Here is a 19874-nt window from a genome sequence, read left to right on the forward strand (position 1 = left end):
CAGCCCCAGTCAAGCCATCAGATGACTGTAGACTCATGAGTGACCCTAGGCAAGACCAGAAGAAACTCCCAGCCAACACAAAGATTTATCTTGTTGTTTTAAGAAGCCATTAAGTTTTAGGGGTGGTTGGTTATACAGCAATAGATACCACTTACAACAGGAGAACATCAAATACCTACAAATTAAGTCTATTTAAAGATGTGCTAAACCTCCACACAGAAAATTTCAATTATTACTGAGAGAAACTAAAGGCCTCCCGAATAAATGGAAGGCTATACCATGTTTATGAATCAAAAAACTCAACAGTGTAAAGTCATTTTTCCCCAAAATGATCTATAGATTGAACGCAATCTCATTCAAAATTTCAGACAATATATTCATGGAAATTGACAGGCTGATTACAGTCTTGAACACAGGTCAGGAAACTATAGCCCTCAGGTCATATCTGGCTCCCTGCCTGTTTTTGTAAATAAACTTTTTTGGAACATAGCCATCCCATTTGTTTACCTATTGTCTATGGCTATTTTGCACTGCGACACAGAATAGTTGCAACAGAAAATCTGTGGTTTGCAACACCTAAAATATTTACTGTCTGCCCTTGACAGAAAATGTCTTCCAAATCTTGTTCAAAAAGAGCAACAACAAGGTCTAAACAACAGAGTTAGACCTACATCCAGTAAGACCTATTAAAAATCTCAAGAGTGTAGTGCTGGCATAAAAATAGACAAATAGACCAATAGAACATAACAGACCCACACATATATAATCATATAATTTACAGCAAAGGCGCTATGGCAATGCAGTGGGAAAAGAATGTTCAATAAATTGTGCCGAATCAATTAAAATATTTGTATGGAAGAGAAAAATGAATTTGATTCCTTCCTAAGCTACCATCTCACCATTTCTTATCCTATCTATTCTGTTACTTTTTCCTTCCTTTCTTAACTTCTTTTCTATCAACCATTTTTCATTATTCAGTTTTTCCCTTCTAATAGTCTTTTAGTTATACATTCTTTTATTATTCCTTGAGTCTTCTAAGGATCACAGGTGAAAGCCTGGGGTACTTATCAGGACCCTGCTCTCTTGGCAGGAATTGAACAATTTTTATCTCATCTCCCAGCACCACGAGACCAAAAAGTCTCTGCTTACCTTTTCATCCTCCCAGACGCTGTCACTTGCTTTCTTAGCCTTTCCTCCTGCACATGACAAACATAGGAACAAGTGCCCCAGGAGCAAACTGCACACAGACTGGTAGGCTCCCTTCTCTGCAGTTATCTTTTCTCCAGGATCTTGGCCCTCAGTACCTCACTACCTGTGATAGCCCTGTTTTCCCAGCCCAGTGAACTATAAGCCACTACTTTTTGTTCAGCTTCTGAGCCCATGGACATCAATGAGCAAGTCCCCTAGGGTAATGCTGGAATCAGTGTACAGCTCCCTTCAGTACTTTTCTCTAACTCCCTAAATCCTCCTGGCTGGTGGTATTCAGCTTCCATGGTTGTCCTTGGAGGACTGGCCTTATACAAGCTACCCCATCATACCCAGAAGCCAAGCCTCTCCAGTTAAATTTTAACCTTTATTTGAGCCTTGAGTAAAAAAAATCCCTTGGGGGGAAAAAAAAAAAATCCATCATGACAGGAAGACTGTTACATGTGAGTTGGAGAGTATTCTGTACACAGTATTCTCTACTGTATCTTGTATACACTGACTGGGGAGGTGTGGACCTGTACTTTTTCAGGCCAGTGTGCAGCCATGGGACAATCGGGTTGGGGCTTTTCTTGTAACAGAATAAAAATCAGAAATAATTACGTTGAATAGTGCCCCCCAAATGCCATATCATAGGCATACAGTATAAAAAATTATATTTAGTAAGAACAAGCCATTAAATAAGCAACTGAAATTATTTTTTTCAAATTTATCAGTATACTTGGACAAACTGGGCCGGACTTATGATGATGAAGTGTATAGGCATTTTAACATTTTGCGTGAATAAAGATTAAGGTACAGATTCCATGATAGATGTCAAGAGAATTTTGCTCATATAAAGAAATCTGCTAGATAGCTTTTGACAGTGACTGCCAGCAGCCGTATCTTACTAGGAAAGCCTAACATGTTTTTCTTCTGAGATGCTGTCAAGTAAAGAGCCTGAGGGCCCGTGCAGGCTGAGGAACCAGGATAAGAGGGACATAAGGTCAAAGAGATTGTTTTGAAACAACCGAGACATCTAATTTTCATTCTTTGCACGTAGACCATTAACAGCTACAATTGAGAATTTCAAATGTCTACTACTGAAATATTTTCAGAGTAAACAATGTAGCTAGTAGTTTTTCTCAAAGTCCTAATGACTTCATCTATATATATATATATTAGTTTTATTATATTTAATCTATCACACAAAAAGAACTAGGAAGTCAAAAGAACTGGTAATATTAATAATATCAAACCGTCGAAACCTAGGAGCTTAACTTGCAGGCTCTAAGCTTTCACTTTAGCTTGGAAAGTCTATGACTCCAGTGTTTTTTCCCCACTAAACCATAGTGCTATTATTTTCTTGTTATCTGACCGAGGAAAAGGTACCTTAAATAAATATCCAACTTTAGGACTAGCCCCTGGAAAAGGAAAATCCACATTTGGCTTCTGTATTCAATATTCATTGGAGATAACGTTCGTCATTTACTGCTGTCCAAAAAGGAAGAAAAAATAAAAAGAAACAAAAACAAGATTTAAAATGTATTTTAGTTTCTGTTTCACTAATTAAAAGTGACACAAGTCTTCTGAGAATTACACTTCCGATAAGCAAACGGACCTGGTTAATTCTAAGTTGCCTTTATTAAATTGACAGGAAGGGAAGCCCATCTTTCATTTCCCCATCTTACATTAGGCAAAGGTCAGGTATAGGTTGTGAAGATTTCCAATAAAATCTACAAAATGAATATTCTTTACGGAGATGGAGCGCCACAAGGCCCTGGAATAGAAGACAGCTGATTGTGTTTCCATTAGTAAACCGTCCCCAGCGTGTGCATGTAGCCACATACACAGTATCCTCTGCTTGGGTTTGTTGCATACAAATGATTCGGCTCAAATGGAGATGAAAGTCTATGTCTACAACCAGTCCTAGAAATTCAAGTTCACTTTTTAAGACTGTTGTTTTATTTTTTTTTTTAATATATTTATTTATTCATTTAGTATTTTTGGCTGTGTTGGGTCTTTGTTGCTGCACACTGGCTTTTCTCTAGTTGCGGCCAGCAGGCTTCTCATCGCGGTGGCTTCTCTTGTTGCGGAGCACGGGGTCTAGGCGCACGGGCTACAGTAGTTGTGGCTCGCGGGCTCTAGAGCGCAGGCTCAGTAGTTGTGGCGCACGGGCTTAGTTGCTCCGTGGCGTGTGGGATCTTCCCGGACCAGGGCTCGAACCCGTGTCCCCTGCATTAGCAGGCGGATTCTTAACCACTGCGCCATCAGGGGAGTCCAAGATTGTTGTTTTATATGAGCAGGCCATTACAGTACCAACTTCATTATGCATTGTGCAATTACTGTATTAAAATTTACTGTTATTTATTTCTTCAGTGGTTAGACAATTGTAAGAGGACATTTGGTGCCAAAGAAGACATGTATAGGATAAACACAGATGCACAAGTAAGTTTCTTATTCTTAGTTTTGCTATATTTCTGTATCAGGTAAAATAATATGTATGCTCAAATGTCCTTGATATTCCTAGAAGTAAAGAATATTTGTAACATTTTTCATTTTTGTTATCAGAACAATCTTCGTAAAAGTTAGGTTCAATGGAATATTGGCTTAGTAATGAAAAATTCACTTTCATAAAAATGAACGGCCAGCTTATGACTGAAGCTTAATAACATTCCATAGATAAGCTCGATGAATATCTGGACAGTCCAAGTTGACTTTTAGTTGCATCTGCCTCTTTAAACATTTTTTCATTCTGCATTAGTACGCTACAGATAAATAGTCTGGTCAGGATAACAAACCTGAGTAATGTTATATACATTCATACTAGCCCTTCCGAAGCTGAAATTCTGATTGCATAAATTATGGTTTTTGCTAGTATAAAATTCAGTGAAAATAATAGTCATATATTTGCTTAGAGAAAAGTGCACATATGTAACACATACATTAAATGAGGATAAAATTAAGACCTACAAATCATTCTAATAGAAGTATAACTTCATATGGGGAACATGTATTAATCAGTTAACACCCTTTGCATTTGACATGAGAATTCTAACCTTTTACAACATCAGATTGTTATAGATTTCTAGTCACTGTAAAAGTTATTGTACTATTGTAATAAAAATGTGAAGTTTTACAAAACTGAAATGTTGAGAAAATAACAGTAAACTCTCCATAAATGTAAACTATTTGCCAGGCACTGTGCTGAGCGTTTCACATTTATGAGCTCTGTCCTTACAGCTCTGTCTAGTAGATGCTGTAATTAGCCCCATTACACAGATGAGGATACATAATAAGCAATTAATAAATATTTTTAAAATAAATGAGAAAAAGTATATGCAAATTAAAATTGAGGCTCAGAGAAGCTAATTTATCTAAAATCAGTAAGTAAATAGATTAAGATTCAAACCTTGGAAAGCTGACTCCAAATCCTGCTCTGTCATAAAGAAATTGTCAAATAATCTGTGTAAAGAAAGAAACGAGGCAAGATAAGGAATTAACCCCAGACTAGAATTAGATCCTTTGGTTCTAATTCTGTCTTTGCCACTATGGCTTAAGGAAGTAACAAACTGCTTTTCTCACATATAAATCAGGTGGTTAGACTAAGTGATTTCTTATACCCCTTCTACCCTGAAGAAAATGAGTTCCATCTCCAGGAGTCTATGTCCAATTAATATAGCTTGAGGTTTTCTACTAAGTGAAAACTGAAAACTCTGTACATTGAAGACTTTCATTGGTATCTTAGGTCTCCTTTCAAAAATTCAGCTCCTTGCGAGCGGGGGTCCCTTTTTGCACAACATTATGTATTGTCTTTTGCTGTATACCAGTATAGTCTTTTGCATAATAAGCAATCAATAAATATTAAAAATAAATGAAGACTGTATATGCAAATTTCAGTACACTAAAAAGCAATATTTTTAAATGTACAGTGTTAACATATTTAGCGTGATTTCTAGTAATTCAGAGCTATGAAATTAATTATGTCTGTGTTATTTCCTACAGTTGTGGTGATCGTAAACTTTATCAGTGATTTCTTTTCCATTACATCCCAAAGTAGATGCTCTGGATGATACGTGTGTAGAGTCAGTTTTTATTTATGCTAACGGAAGTGAAAAAAAATATTTAAAAGATCAAATTGTTGTTAGTTTCCACATAAAACTGTATGAAGTAAAACCTCAGAAATTTAGATATGCTAATATGTTTGACATTGGATTGTGCTCAACTAATATTCACAGGATGGCCATCTACATAATTTATGGTAAGCAGTGCGGAGCTGAAGTTCACCTTTGCTTAGCAAATCCCTTCTAAATTGATAGGAATAAATGTTATATAAACAGTGCTTCAGAGGAAACTATTTAGAAAAGCAGATTTCAAAAAGGACTTTTAGAAGCAATATTTACATTATGGCGATTGCTGTTTTAATTAGAAGTCATTCTCCTCCATTAATGAGACTAGGTCTAAGTTGCTGTAGATATTTTAATGTAATAATTTTTAAATATTCCATAAACTGGATGTTCCACTGTGTATTTTACGTTATCTCGTTTGATTCAAACCTAGTTGGGTCGAATTTCTGAGGTTTACTAAATTACATTTGCAATGCAATTTAAAACACACAACTGCTCTCAACATTTTACCTTCCGATTCAGCACTAATTATGGCAATTTAGGACTTAGGCAGCAAACGGTAGGCAACCCAGAATGAGCCACGCCAGAGAGAATCTTCTCATGGGCAAATACATGTTACATAAAATTATAAACCAATTCTTTTCTGAGAAGAGCAAATCATTTCATATTTTCTAATCAGAAGTTTTCCACTTTACTAACAGAAATTTATTACATTTGGCTTTTTTTTTCTTTGGAAAGGCTATAAAAACCCAGACAGAAGACCACTTTCAGTAGCCAACTTTCCCAATATCCCACTAGTTTTATTCTTTGTAGCTTTTGCACAAGAAATAAACTATAGCCTAAATGTAATTTAGCTGTTATTTGGCAAAGAGTGAAAAACACCCTGGATTGTTACAGTAAATGTCTAAAAAGTTTTATTCTGGAAATAGCATCATAAATTTTTCTTTTGGGTGTAATTTTAAATGTTCTTCAGTTTGCCTGGGACATCTGTGACCCTAGCTAAAATGATTTGTTACACTAATTCTTGGTCTTTTTCTTCCTTTGTATTTTTTGTGACCCGATCACCTTCTTGCTTAGCAAATGGAAATTCTAGCAGTAAGTGACCTGTCTTAATTTATAGACTACTTATCCATGTCAGACAAACTGGTTTTCATTTGCCATTTGTGACCTAGCAATGTTTTGTCATGGACTGCTTTAAGAGTAGTGTGTGCTTCAGTTCTGCATAACCCTAATCCATGAAATGTTTGTCCTACAAAGACAATGAGGTTTTATAATTAATCTGTACAACTAGCGGCTGCCTTTTTACACACCTCTAACATGTCTCCTTTTATATTTCTTAATTTTAAAAATCCAAGTGCGTTTGTTAATTTCATTGTCTTGTTTCAGTGAGATTACAAATTTGCTTTTTTTTAAAAAAAGGAACTCATTTTAAAGACAAACTATTCTTACTTTTTAGGTGAGAGGTTATCCAGAGTTTTACTTCTTGCTTTATCAAGCACTTGTCGATAAGTGCAGTGAGATTTACATCTCAGTGTGGCAAGAGTATATGCACTTGTAAATTCTTTTCGTTATGAAGTTAAAGTTTTAAGTTCTAGTGAGTTCTTTTTAAAGCATTCTATTTATTGCCTGCTGAAAAATTCTGTTTGTTTGTCTAATGTGAAAATGTGCTTCACACTAAAAATGAATTATGTGACCAATAATCTTTACATTTTTACTTTAATACCAGTCTTCAGAGCATCTTTCATCTGTCTTTCATCAACTTCATACCATATTAACGTGCTTACTGCAGAAAAATAAAGCTCAGAACAAATTTTTAACAATTATTTACTTATAAATTTTTATTTGAAATATGTTGTCTAGTCAAATATGGAAAATAACACCTAAATTTAACACAGTGTTATTTCTTTCTAGGAACTGGAGCTCTGCCGAAGGTTATACAAATTGCATTTTCAATTGCTGCTTCTGTTCCAAGCCTACTGTAAACTTATCAATCAAGTAAACACAATAAAAAATGAAGCAGAGGTAAATATTCAGTTGTACTAGGCATTAGTAACTGACCCTAGGAAATTAAAATACATACATACATATTTCCTTGCAGGAGCGCTGAAGTGAAAAGTCGCTTATAGTGAATCTTCCCCCACCCCACACCACCCCCCGCAGTTAAGCATTATTGGTTTTTGAAATGATGTGCTATTTCAGGACCTGTTTGTTAGTGAATCTGACAGCAGATATCCAGCGATCTGAAAAGATCCGAGACCTTAAAGGTCGCAGTAGCAGCAACAGATCATCTGTAATCAAAAATGAAGTAAAGCACGTCAATTCAATAAAGACAAAATTGTATTATGACACCCCCTAACATCTTGTCCACATAGTATTTCTATAGTTCAAGTAATGCACACAAGAATAAACATGTCAAGAGCACTGCGAATGTTAGAAATCGTGTCATGGATAGATTCAAAAGTAGGGACCTTAGTCTTTTTCCCCCTTGTCAACCGCTGGTACCAAAACTATCACTGAGGAAATCACTTCACTTTCTAAAATGGTTAAATTTATTAAAAAAAATAAACACGTACTGGTTTATATAAAATACCCTGGGTAAGTAACCCTTTAAAAATATAAAGACTTCTCATTACTGCCAAAATTTTTTTTCATGATCATCCCAAAATTCCAGGCCTACTGTTACCAAAAAAAATAACATAAATGTATTTTTACTATCCAAGATGAAGTATATATCACATGTTAAAACCAATATAAACATTGGTTGCAACCAATTATTTTAACTTATTACAATGTAACAGTTATTACACTTAAGACAACCTGTTTTATCAAGAGTATTTAAAGACTACTATTTGGCAGCTGAAATTATTTATTCCAACTGAATAGAGAACTTGAAATATTAACTGCCCATAAGGACTAAGTTTAACAGTTGAAAATAATCTTTAAGAGAAAAATACTACCACCATTAGATGTGTCTTCACAGCCAAGTAAATGCTCTTGTTGTTACTGAACATAAAATTTGATCCTTTTAAGGTATATTTATTTCTTTTAGGTCTTCAACATGTCAGAGGAACTTGCCCAGTTGGAAAGTATCCTCAAAGAAGCCGAGTCCGCCTCAGAAAATGAAGAAATTGACATTTCCAAAGCTGCACAAACTACTATAGAAACTGCCATTCATACTTTAATTGAAACTTTGAAAAATAAGGAATTTATATCAGCTGTAGCACAAGTCAAAGCTTTCAGGTAAATTGTGAAGGGATTTATAGGAGATGCCTTTATACCTAACTGGAAGTTTATAAAGATTGGGTTTGGTTTTCAGTTTGATGTTTCAATATTATATCTTTGTGAAAGGAAAACATGACCTTATTTTGTACAGTTACCAATGAAATGACACCAATTTTAGATTTTGTTCATTCTGTGATACTTTCAGTAATGTTTGCTCAAATATTAGAACAGATCCTCAGTGATTCAAAAGGAAATTATTTTTATAGGTATTAACTTAAAAGTAGTTGTTATCTTTAATAATTACTTTGAGTCTCAGGACTTAAAAATACTGTGTGTTTTCAGATCTCTCTGGCCCAACGATATCTTTGGCAGTTGTGAAGATGACCCTGTCCAGACACTGTTACACATCTATTTCCATCACCAGACCCTGGGCCAGACGGGAAGCTTTGCAGTCATAGGCTCTGACCTGGACATGTCAGAAGCCAACTACAAATTGATGGAACTTAATCTAGAAATAAGAGAGTCTCTACGCATGGTGCAATCATACCAACTCCTAGCACAGGCCAAACCAATTGGAAATTTGGTGAGCACTGGATTCTGAGAAACTTCAGGCATTTAGGAAGAGACTAAACTGAAGGCGATCAAGAATATTAACAAGCACCTTCTATGGACCCTTGCAGTTCACTGTCAAACTTTACCAGGGGTAAAAAAGTAAGAACATCAGAATCAGATCTGAAGGGAAAAAAAACGAATCGTTTAACAGCTGCCAATACCTCCCACAATAACTGTATGAAGAAAGAATTTTTTTAATTACTTAACCTACGTGAAAAGAAAAGGGCTAAAAGTGATGCATACAAATATATTACTTTCTGGAGAAAGAAAAGAATTCTAAGAATGTCTGCAATAATGGCCTCTAATACTGAGACATTGGAAAGCAGGTGAAATGAGGCTGAAATTGAGGCTGGTTCATTTTAGCTGAAGACCTGCAGAGATGCTTGGATTTCTCGTAGTCACAAGCATAATCGACAGCTGATACTTAATCATCTACATGAAGAACATACAGTCGGATAGATATACACAGAAAGACTTCTTTGCAAAAACCATTGATTTTTTTTTTTTTTTTTTTTCCCCCAACATGTGGGATAAGGGCGTGGGTGTTTTGGTTTTTGGTCTGTATAAGGAATTGTGTGTGTGTGCGAGCTGAGATGTGTGAATATGTGATTTGATAGTCATATTTTCAAGGTATGGATGTTTGGTGATAACGTCTCAGAGCATGCCTAAAAGAGCACTGCAAGATTATTTTTGAAAAAATTTTATTTTATTAGATCTAACTCTTCATAGTGTGTAAATGTTAGAACATTTTAATAATATTTTAAAACTGGGCTTTCCCAGTATTTCAAAAAGAAATAATATATCTGTTAACGTTATTGGAATGCTGCTCAGTTCTCTGATCAGTGCTTATGTTACGATTGTTGATAACTAACCAAAGTAGATGCCTGCAGAGACTTTAAAATGTAAAATAAAGATGTATGCTGCCCGTCAGCTCTTCTCATTAGAAAAGTTAACTTATTTTACTCCATAATTATTATAGAAACTGTATAGATTAAAACCAGTATTTTCTTGTACATTTGTGCAATGCACTGTTATACAAGAAGAGGTGTACAAAGCTAAAGAAAAAATTGTGGTCATTGATGGTAAAATATATGACTTGCAGGCCCTGAAGTCTGCAGAATTCAAGGAGAGAGATGCAAATGCATTTTTATATGTTTAATTCAGGACTCACATGTTTCAACCCTAAAGGAACCTGGGGCTATGGGGGAAGATGAAAGGAAGCCTGAAGACTGACTACCAAAACATGCAATATACTTATTCGCTGTCCAAGCCTGTAGCATAACATGAACTGGATTCTCTGTCCTTTTTTTAAATAGCATTTTGTAAAAGAAATGAATGTAGTCCCACAATTCCTCTGATTTGAAAGGAACACCTTGTATTTTTTATATGCATCTCTTATCCACTGTGACTTTTCTTTTAAACTGGGCTCTGGGATTCCAGAGTTTAGAATGTAGAAATGAAATGCTTGGCTTTGCCTTTTCTTGGTGGTGCAGACCCTGCCAGAAATGTAATTATGCTCAAGTGCATTAACTGAGGGCCCTGTGCACGCCGCTGGACTGCTGACTAGAGTTATGTTACCTGTAAAATTCTGTAACTGGTCACAGCACATTCATAATCACTGTATTTTTTGACCCTGATAAAAACAATTATTTTGATGGTGTTCTGGTACTGTAAATGGTGTCCTTTAAATTATTTAATAACTTCTGGGTGCGGGGCAGGAAGAGAGGGGTGGGTGTCTGGAGACACACCACACTTTACAGCCTATCTTACCATCCCCTATTTTTCTCACCCTCCTTATATCCTCCTTTTTTGTTAAAATAAAAAGCATTGTAGCTGTTGGTTTGTGTTGTATTTTAAGAAAGGATGAATGATGATTAGAGTGTGCATAATTAAGGAACTTTTCAAATGTTGCCTTCATTGTTCTTAAAAATAATTTTCCTTCAAAAGGGGAGAACAGATTCAGTTCAACTGACTAATTACCCAAACCAAACCTTCCAAACAGTTGAAATTTCCTTCTCCTATTTATATGTAACTAAGTCTATTAATAATGTAATAAAGATTAACACACATGCAGAAAGCAAGATGCAGATGTAAAGTCATTAGGATTGTCCTTTTGCAAATCAGATTTCCTTAAAGCCTATAATTTTTTGCTCCTTGTCCTCTGGGTCCAAAGTTTGCATTTATTAACAAAATATATCAAATGCTTAATTTATTAAACACCTTATTTAGTTCCAATCAGAGCCCAGTCTTTGCTCATACAAACTTTTTCCTTTGCCCACTAAATTTATCATTTTTAAACAGTAAGTTTGTAAAATCACACAAGATAAGAGATCTGGGTACCTCCCTGGCGGTCCAGTGACTAAGACTCCGCGCTCCCAATGCAGACGGCCCGGGTTTGATCCCTGGTCAGGGAACTAGATCCCACATGCGCAACTAAGAGTTCGCATGCCGCAACTAGAAAGATCCCGAGTGCCACAACTAAGACCCGGTGCAGCCAAATAAATAAAAAAATATTAAAAAAAAAAAAAAAAACCTAAAAAAAAAAGATATCTGGCGGTTTCTCCAAAGAAGAAAAATCCAAAGGATTTTTACACAATTTAGAAAATATTTTCTACTTTCAGTGATACAAGATGGAGGGTGTGGTACACCCCACAATCTACCTTAAATTTAGGAAATCGTCGGACATTCTCTTGGAACAGACTCACCAGAGCCAGAGTGAGTGCACCTCCTTTTGGTCTATGAGAACTGCCCATCCACAGCATAACCTACACTAGAGGAAATAAGAATCAATGTGATAATAATTGTACTTCATGACATTCTTATTTTTAAATTTTCAAAGTAATCCACTGTCACTTTAGCAAATGTAAGAGATATGAACAAAACTAGAATCACTTCTCTTGACACCCAGTGAGAACAGTATTCTGGGATATTTCCTTCTAGCCTCTCCATCTCTCACTCAAAGAAAAATCCATTTTATAAATTTCCAATTATACATACAGTTTGACAGTGCCTTATTGCTAGAATGTTATCACCATAACTCTTAGGAATCATGAGTTTTTGTACCACTTTGTTCAATGTCTGAATGGCCACTGACTCGAAGTGACACATATTTTGATCCTTGCTTTCCTCAGCTGTAAAATAGGGTTAGCTGCTCTATTAGGAAAATTAATGGCAAACAATATTAAGCTTAAAGAATGATTAATAGGCATTTTAATAGCTGTATTAATAACCATTGAATTTGTCCTGGGACTCGTTGAAGGTATATTTCTATTGTTCCTCATTCATTCATCAAATGCTTAGAGTGAATGTTATGTACCCCTTTCACGTCATGTGAGTCGGATCGGTTTCCTATCCCTGTACCTACCCTCAACCACATCAGGAGTTAATAGTGTTAGTACAAAACACATCACCTTCACCCACACTTAGTACAAAACACATCACCTTCACCCACACCTAGAGTTCTCATCCTTCATTTCTCTTTGGTCCCACCACCATTTTATCTGATCTTTGCAAGACTCCTTACAGGTTTACAGGCATCCACTGTACTGCCGGAGTGATTATTTTCTTTAAAAGGTGAATCTGTCACCATGCCCCACCACAGCTTTAAAACCTTTCAGTGGATTCTTACTGATGACATATGAAAACCAGTCATCCTGAGCAAGGTCCAAAGAGTCCTCCCAGCCTGGGCCTATCAGTTGCACCTGCCATCATCCCCATCCCTGCCCCTGTGGCCTCCTGGCTTTCTCTACCACTGGGCCTTTGCACACATTAGCTTAGTCTGGAAAAGTTCTTTCTCCCCCTCTTTGTCTAATTCAACTCACCCAAACTTTAGCTCAGCTGTAGTGTCATCTTTTAGGCAAGGCTTCCCGGACCTCCCCAAGTCAGATCCTTTTTTTTCCCTCCTACAAGGCACCAAAGTAGGTCTTACATAGCGCATGGCATAAGTTTTATGCAGGAATTAATGGCCATCTACCCGCTACACTGGAAGTTTTATGAGGGCAGAGCCCAGAGCCATGTTTTTCTACGGTAAGTGCAAGGCTGACTCAATTGTAGTTTTCACACTTCAGTTCCATAAGCAATACCTGGGGCGCTTATTCAATGCTTCACCTCCATGTAGTGATTCAGTAGAGATAGGGACCCTACGAATCTGCCTTTTTACAAACACCTTACCAAGCCATATGGTTAGAGGCCTTCCCCCTTGCTATAAAGGATTCTAGAGACTTCAAACTCATTTTCGTTTCTTTTATTCTCCATATTTGTCTATATACAAGCATCCAAGATGTTAACAGACTTACTATATAGGGCCTATAAGGTAGTAAGGGTTAACTTAAAAATGGGATGCTTAGAAAATTGGAAGGAGGCCTAATTAGCACCTGGTTCCAATTATGTGGTTTCTGTAACCAAGAAATCAACAGCTCTCAACTCTGATTTCGTTAAAATCCCTCATGTCATCCCCCACCCCCATCCCTGCACCAGGAGAGCGCTGGTGCCGGGTCTCGGTGTTTTCTTGGTCATCAGGTAGAAAGCCTGGTAATCAGGTTAGGATGAGAATCCCTGTGTTAGATGACGCCAAACGCTGTTTCCCCTTACAGAACTGCAAGTCCATAATGACAAAGGCTAAATAAAGCTGCCTCTAACTGAATCTTTTTTTTTTATTTTAACTGAATCTTTAAATACATTTAGGAGGCCTTTTTTTAAAGTTAACAAATTACCAGCTGAAGTCCACATGAAGTTATTTAACATCTTAAAGCTGCCCTTAGCCACCCTGTTCCCACCCGTACCTGTGACACTGTGAGTAGCAAGTCACCAGTTCTCACAGCCTCTCTCCCTCAGCACCTACTAAACCGAGATCATCTGTAGGCCATCCATTCTGGGTTCTGACTCTGCGTTACCCATCCCCACCCCCCAGAGTCCCCTCAAACATCAAGGCCTGGCTCTAGCCTCCACCTCCCCCAGAAGGATGCTCATTTTAATAGATGGCTTTTTATTCAATTAATTTCTTATAGGCATCAGCCCTACAAGACCTACAAGTAGTAAACCTCACATGTGCGTCCCTCTACACTTTTCTCTCAAGTGACTAACCTAGTTCAGAGCCTGGTTGCTCTGTAAGCAATGGACAAATATTAAAGTAAAAGGCCCAGACTGTTAGGACAGGCTCTCCTAAATCTTTAAGGATTTTACGCAGTGTATCAATTGTTTTGCAATGCTTTTATTTGACAGCTTTGTCAAATACAGCCTTTCACGAAGTATTTTGAGGGAGCGGCAGAGAGGAGGAGGAGGGGCAGGGAAAAAAGCTCACTTGTCTGCTCCACTAGCACACGTTCAGCAGGACCAGTGTTTTGGTTTTTTTCACATTCATTTAAATGATATATTTGAAACTGAAAGTGCTGTCACAGGATAGGCGTTTGCCTTTGCATCTCCCACACAAATCTTGACGGTGGGGCCTTTTGGGGTCCACGTGGCGAACTTTTACTGGGCAGGAGCATCTAGTCTGTTTACAATTCTGAAAAAAAAGTGAGAAGTACATACAGAACATAAACGCTTGGTGATGTCCTGGAACTTCAAAGTTACTTTTCTAGTCCATTCAAATACTAACTGAATGCACGCTAAGCAAAGTCCTGTGCTAATCTTGTTCTGTCTACATCCCTTCCTAGCAAGGAGAAGGATGGGAGGAGTAGAGCATTTTATCATGCAGTCCTGCTCCCATGTTGCACAGGATTCAATTCTGAATTGTGAAGTTCCTTTTAAAACAGTTTAAGAGGAAATCTTTCCCTGCCCTTGAAGGGTGGCGAACACGCAAGCAGGAGAGAGGAGTTTAACAACATCGAAGGTGTGAGGCCGGGAACTAGTAGCAGGCCTGGCACCAGTGGCTAACCTTGGCCCTCTCCCTGCTCCGAAGGACCTCAAGCTGAGGCAGAGCAGCAACTGCTGGGCCAAGAGCAGAGTGGTTAGAAAGTTCGCTTTCATTGTCAAACTCCTCTCTCCTACTTTAGAATGTACCCTACTCTCCCAAGATCTGGATTAGTCTAAGTTTTCCATACTGAATCTCTCTCCACCCACCCTGCAGTGTTCATGCTTCCGGCATCCACCTGGAGTCAAGTGCATAGATTAGGCTGTCTCTACTGGCAAGTCAAGCTCCACTAGCTGTGTGATTAATAGGCAAGTTTAGTCACTTCTCCCTCTTCGATTATCAGAGCCCTTTATCACAGTGCCGTGCTCAGTTAATAGTAACAAGCAACGTGTTACCAGTTAATCCCATAAAGCTTAGGGTTAAAGCTAAAGCAACTTAGGTTTACTTTAAAACGAATCCCTTTCTGAACTCACAGGCAAAATGGAAACTTAAAAAACCCGTGCTTTTACTAAATACTTTAACTTGGGTATGTGCTTCATAAAACGCATTTGGGTAAAAGCATCAACCTTTACTACTTCATATTAGTAGAAAGATGATCTGTTTTCTAAGTTTACTTTCTCCTACATTCAGCTGAGTCGCAGGCAAAGCAAACATTCTTCCACACTGCAAGTGAGGCAACAGCTTCTAGAGATGTTCACATGACCGAGGTTTGCAACAGCAGGAGGAAACTAACACCAAGGCCTTGTTTCCCAGTTAAGTATTATTTCTACAACTCCTTCCAGAAAGAAATCAAAACCTGAGGTCACTGGGAATCTAGGCTCTTTTAGGAAATACATTCAAGAAACATACCCCCAAATCTTCTAATCACTACCCAGTTCAGACACAAAATACAAACATTCAATTTACTTGACAGGTGATATCCTCCACTCGGTAAGGATTATAAGACTTCTGACATGTTCTGCAAAACTGCTTGTAGTAAACCTGTGATGGGAAAGAGGAAAAACTTAGAGCAAAACCCTCCTGAACCTTTTGTCAGGATGATGCCAGTTACAGGGCACTTCTTACCTTGTTAGTGCCCTGTACACACCACACATAGGCACTTTCCCATCGGATGTTGCAGTCCTTGCAGTGATAGTAGCCATATTTCTGTTCTAAGAACTGAGCAGAAGGATAGCAGAGTTTAACCAACATGACATCTGAATTAGCCTTCATCTCAGAAGCTTGGAAAGGATCTGATACTTAAAACTGGCAACTCCACTCCATATCTTGGAGGAAAGTAGAATCAGGTTCGAGTCCGTCTCCACAACGTAATCATTAGGAAAGCTAATGGCTTAATCAAGTAGAAAAGCAAGGGCCCACCGGAATTTATGTACCAGATTAACTTGGTTCATAAAGCAAATTAACAGATTACTAAGCAGGTGTTTTCCCTCAGGCAGGCAAGGGGAAAGCCAAACACATAGGGTTCCTGAACTTTGGGATTCTTTAGGGAGGGCTTCTCTCTGTAGAATAGGTCTAATCTTAGAACACACATGAAGTGGTTAAACTCAAGAAATTAGACTCTGCATCCTAAAAATGATCTTGGGTGAACACCTTGAAAAAAGTTCTCTATGCTAATTAAGTTTCCACCAAACAGTGGTGCTGGGAATCTAAAATACGGATAAGCCATAATTCACACATAATATGAACAAAAGTAGTATTACCTTATTCTTAAGTTCTTCTTCTCTCTCAGTGAGAAACAAATTTTAAACAAGTTTTTGGAATCAGGCCTTTAGAATTGGAAGGAACTTTGGAGGACACTGAGCAATTTCACAGGTGAGCAAACTGAAGCCCAGGAAGGTAAAGACTTAAGATCACGCACAGCTTGCGCGCAAACTTGATTCCCTCTGTGTTTCCCCACCCCCACTAAACAGCCCTGGGGAGCCTGGAAGAGACCCCAAAAGGACTCTTCCGGGCCTCTTCCTACCTCTCATGCCTTTCCACTCCCCTGGGTTACAACCCCTCAGTGTGCTCCAGCCCTTTAAGTTTCAGGCAAGTACCAACTGGCCTTCCAAGCCCGCTCCTCTCAGGCAGCAATGCAGCACAGCGGAGATGCTCCAGCAGTGCTACTAGATTTCTGAAGAGGAGTGAGTCTTAAGGGCAAGAGAAGATCCTGACTAGGACCCCAGTAGTCAATTGTTCACGGTTTCTAACACACTGAATGAGAAAGTGTGAGTGGGATCCTTGGGAATCAACTCCCCTTGCCAGTTAAGTTCACCTTCTGATGTTCCGAGACCCATCCTAGATCATCCAGTGCAGGATCAACACAGGACTACACTCCCGTGGTCAGAGCTTTATACAGCAAATACGCTCGGAATAAGAATGTTAAAAGGGCGTTTCCTCGGCCACCCCTGTGCAACCGGTGTTTTACCATCGCAGCAACACGCAAGCTACACTGGACTGAATTCTGCCTGAGAAAGACGACTTCAGCAGCTGCCGAAAAGCACACAGAAGTGCCCGCGCCTAAGGGAGCGCGCGCCTCCACGTGTCACGAGCAGCCGCGGGGCGGGGACCGGGACGCGAGCCAGGAGGGCGCATAGCCCTGGGGCTCCCCCGCCGGTTCCCTAGCCGACTCGGGACTCACCTGGAAGCGCAGGCGCTCCTTGCTCGGCTGGGGGCTCCGCGGCGACCACCTCTCGCCCGCGGCGTCCGGGGCGCCGGCCACCAGCGGGGGCTGCTCCCTGCTCGCCGGTACCCCGGCCTGGGCCTCGTCCTCCTCGGACTGCGGCCGCTGGGGCTCCTTCCTCGCCGACCCCTCTCCCTCCTCGGGGCCTCGGGGCCTCGCAGCTGGCGGCCCTAGCTCTCCGTCCGGCGCCCCGGGCCTCTGCTCGGCCGCCGCAGTCTCGGCCCCTTCCAGGAGGGTAGCAAGGCGGCGGGAGGCCACGGGCGAGTACACCGCCACGGTGCGCGGGAAGCGCACGGGCCGCGGGACGCCGCTCGGCGGGCTGCCCTGCTGGGGGCCCCGGCGGACCAGCTGCGGGGAGGCCGGGCAGCTGCCGCCCGCGCCCGCTGCGCCCTCGGGGTCAGGGCCGGGCTCGCGGGCCCTGCGCAGCAGCGTACGCCGCCCCAGCGAGCACTGCACGGAGACGTCGCGGCGCGGGTTCACCTGCACGGCCACGTCCCGAATGCTGGCCCGGCCGGGCCGCGGGGCGAGGCCGGGGCCCACCTGCGACAGGAGGGCCATGAGCTGCGCCCGCTGGTAGCTGTGGAAGTACTCGGCGGCCGCCAGCTGCCCGTAGCCCGGGAAAGACGACGAGGCCGCGCCGTCAGAGGAGGAGGAAACGGGAGGGTAGCCGCCGTCCCGGTGCCGCCAGCCTCCCCCGCCCGCCGCTCCCTTGCCCTTGGCGGCGGCCGGGTAGGGGTAGGGGTACGGGTACGAGTAGAGGGCGCACGCCGGGTACATGTAAGCGTCCAGCACCTCGTCCCCCAGGGCAGCCATCAGCACACCCCTGCCGCTCCTGCCCGCCCCTGCGTCCTAAATAGGCGACCTCCCGGGGGCATCCGGGCGCGGGCCCCACCCCCGCTGGCCGCGCTGCGCGGCCCCCCGCACCCTCCCCGCCACCCGCTGGTGTCCCCGCCGGAGGGGCCCCTGCCAGACTTTCTCGGTGTGGGAACTTTCCACACCCGGAGGTTGGCACAAATACCCTGAGATGATCTGCAAAGAAGGCTTTCTTTGCGAAGCAGAACTGGTCTGTAAGTGAACTGGCTCCAGGTGAAGAGGATACCAGCAGGAGAACCATCACGGCGATTCGCTGAGCCAGGTGGTCCCCATCCCTGCGTGATCGTCGGCGCCGCCCGGGAAGCTGAGGCGAGGCTGACTGCCTCTGGCTAGTGAGCAAAACTGCGAAGGTTTTGGGGGAACTGCTTTGGGTCTGATACCTACGATCTCAGATTGTCGGTTATTTCATCACCTCAGGGCTGCCCTGAGAAATCTATGCGTTGAACCCTTTCAGCAAGTGCATGGGAAAGCGTTCCAGGGCATGTGTCTAGGCTAATCGTTTTCTCCCTTGGAGAACTCACTCCACCCCCGCCGCGCCCCCAACCCCCCCACCTCAAACGGTGACCAGGAGGTGCTGCTGAGTACCACGAGGGTCTGATGGCTGTTGCTCTTCTCTGGGGTAGACAGTCGCTCTACGGGTTTTCCTAACCAAATAATCTTTCCAAAAGAGAAACTGATTTAGGGTGTGTTTACATAAATGCAGAAGACCGAATCAGTCCCCAGCTGAAAGCAAATGCCTTGTCCACTAGAAACATGTTGGCCGCTCGTTACAAATAGGTATCAGGTCAAGTAATCAAATACGTTAATGTAATTCTTCTCTGATTTGATACAGGCTGGACAATAAAATACTATATTTCATTGTTTAATAGACCTGTTTGGGGATTTTTCTGAATACAGGTCAAATTTTAACAATGTCAAGTATTTATAAGCTGAGCAAGCACACTTTTTTTTTTTAAACAACAATTACATTAAACTCAATTATGCTTTACAAATATAGCGTGTTTTTACTCATATAAGATAGTGCATCAAAATTCTACATTTCCAAGACCCTGTTTTCTAAGAGTTAACATATTTGAAACAATCATAGAAATCGGTAACGGTGAAAAACCAAAAAGCACATTTGTTCAGGCGGCACCCTAGCAGTCCCAGGTGCAAGTTATATTACGACATTGATTTGTAATTTATGAAAACGCTTGGTTAATATACCAACGCAACCTTATGGTGGGCAGATCAAAATTGTTACATGTATAATAATGTGAACCAATTGTTGTTCTTTATGTAAACCATAGACACTACCACAGACCATAAACATGAAGTAATATTTCAGCAAGATAAACTCTCCTGT

The 19874-nt window shown here is 40.6% G+C and overlaps 2 protein-coding genes and 1 long non-coding RNA gene across 17 annotated transcripts in view; 1 reads left to right on the top strand and 2 right to left on the bottom strand.

Moving 5' to 3' along the window:
* FRYL (FRY like transcription coactivator) overlaps positions 1-10981 on the top strand; it is a 293684-nt gene extending 282703 nt beyond the window's left edge. For 9 of the 11 annotated variants that reach the window (XM_082390370.1, XM_082390379.1, XM_082390377.1 and 6 more), the window contains 5 exons: positions 3562-3630; positions 6387-6404; positions 7221-7331; positions 8359-8549; positions 8874-10981. In XM_082390370.1, coding sequence (XP_082246496.1) covers positions 3562-3630; positions 6387-6404; positions 7221-7331; positions 8359-8549; positions 8874-9132 — 648 coding nt within the window. In that variant the 3' untranslated portion in view covers positions 9133-10981. The remainder of the gene's footprint in view (positions 1-3561; positions 3631-6386; positions 6405-7220; positions 7332-8358; positions 8550-8873) is intronic. The other 2 variants (XM_082390373.1, XM_082390375.1) reach the window with 1 other exon arrangement.
* Positions 2364-6380, bottom strand: LOC309628107. The gene is made up of 2 exons (XR_014244168.1): positions 4595-6380; positions 2364-2676 (listed from the first exon to the last, which is right to left on the bottom strand). It is a non-coding gene; the product is annotated as an uncharacterized lncRNA (long non-coding RNA).
* Positions 10982-14332: 3351 nt separating the features above from the next.
* On the bottom strand, positions 14333-19872 carry ZAR1 (zygote arrest 1). 5 transcript variants are annotated; one of them, XM_082390710.1, is made up of 5 exons: positions 18675-19860; positions 17615-18196; positions 16060-16152; positions 15901-15975; positions 14333-14646 (listed from the first exon to the last, which is right to left on the bottom strand). In XM_082390710.1, the coding sequence occupies exons 1-5, from the start codon at positions 18768-18770 to the stop codon at positions 14503-14505; spliced, it is 990 nt and encodes a 329-aa protein (XP_082246836.1). In that variant the 5' UTR covers positions 18771-19860; the 3' UTR covers positions 14333-14502. The 5 variants fall into 5 exon arrangements, with proteins under 5 accessions (XP_082246836.1, XP_082246833.1, XP_082246834.1 ...); XM_082390707.1 differs by having other exon boundaries at positions 17615-18781; XM_082390709.1 differs by having other exon boundaries at positions 14510-14646; positions 15890-15975; positions 17615-19867.
* Between the last annotated feature and the right edge of the window lie 2 nt (positions 19873-19874).

Source organism: Balaenoptera borealis, assembly GCF_965194805.1.
Source record: "Balaenoptera borealis genome assembly, chromosome: 4".
Taxonomy (NCBI): domain Eukaryota; kingdom Metazoa; phylum Chordata; class Mammalia; order Artiodactyla; family Balaenopteridae; genus Balaenoptera; species Balaenoptera borealis.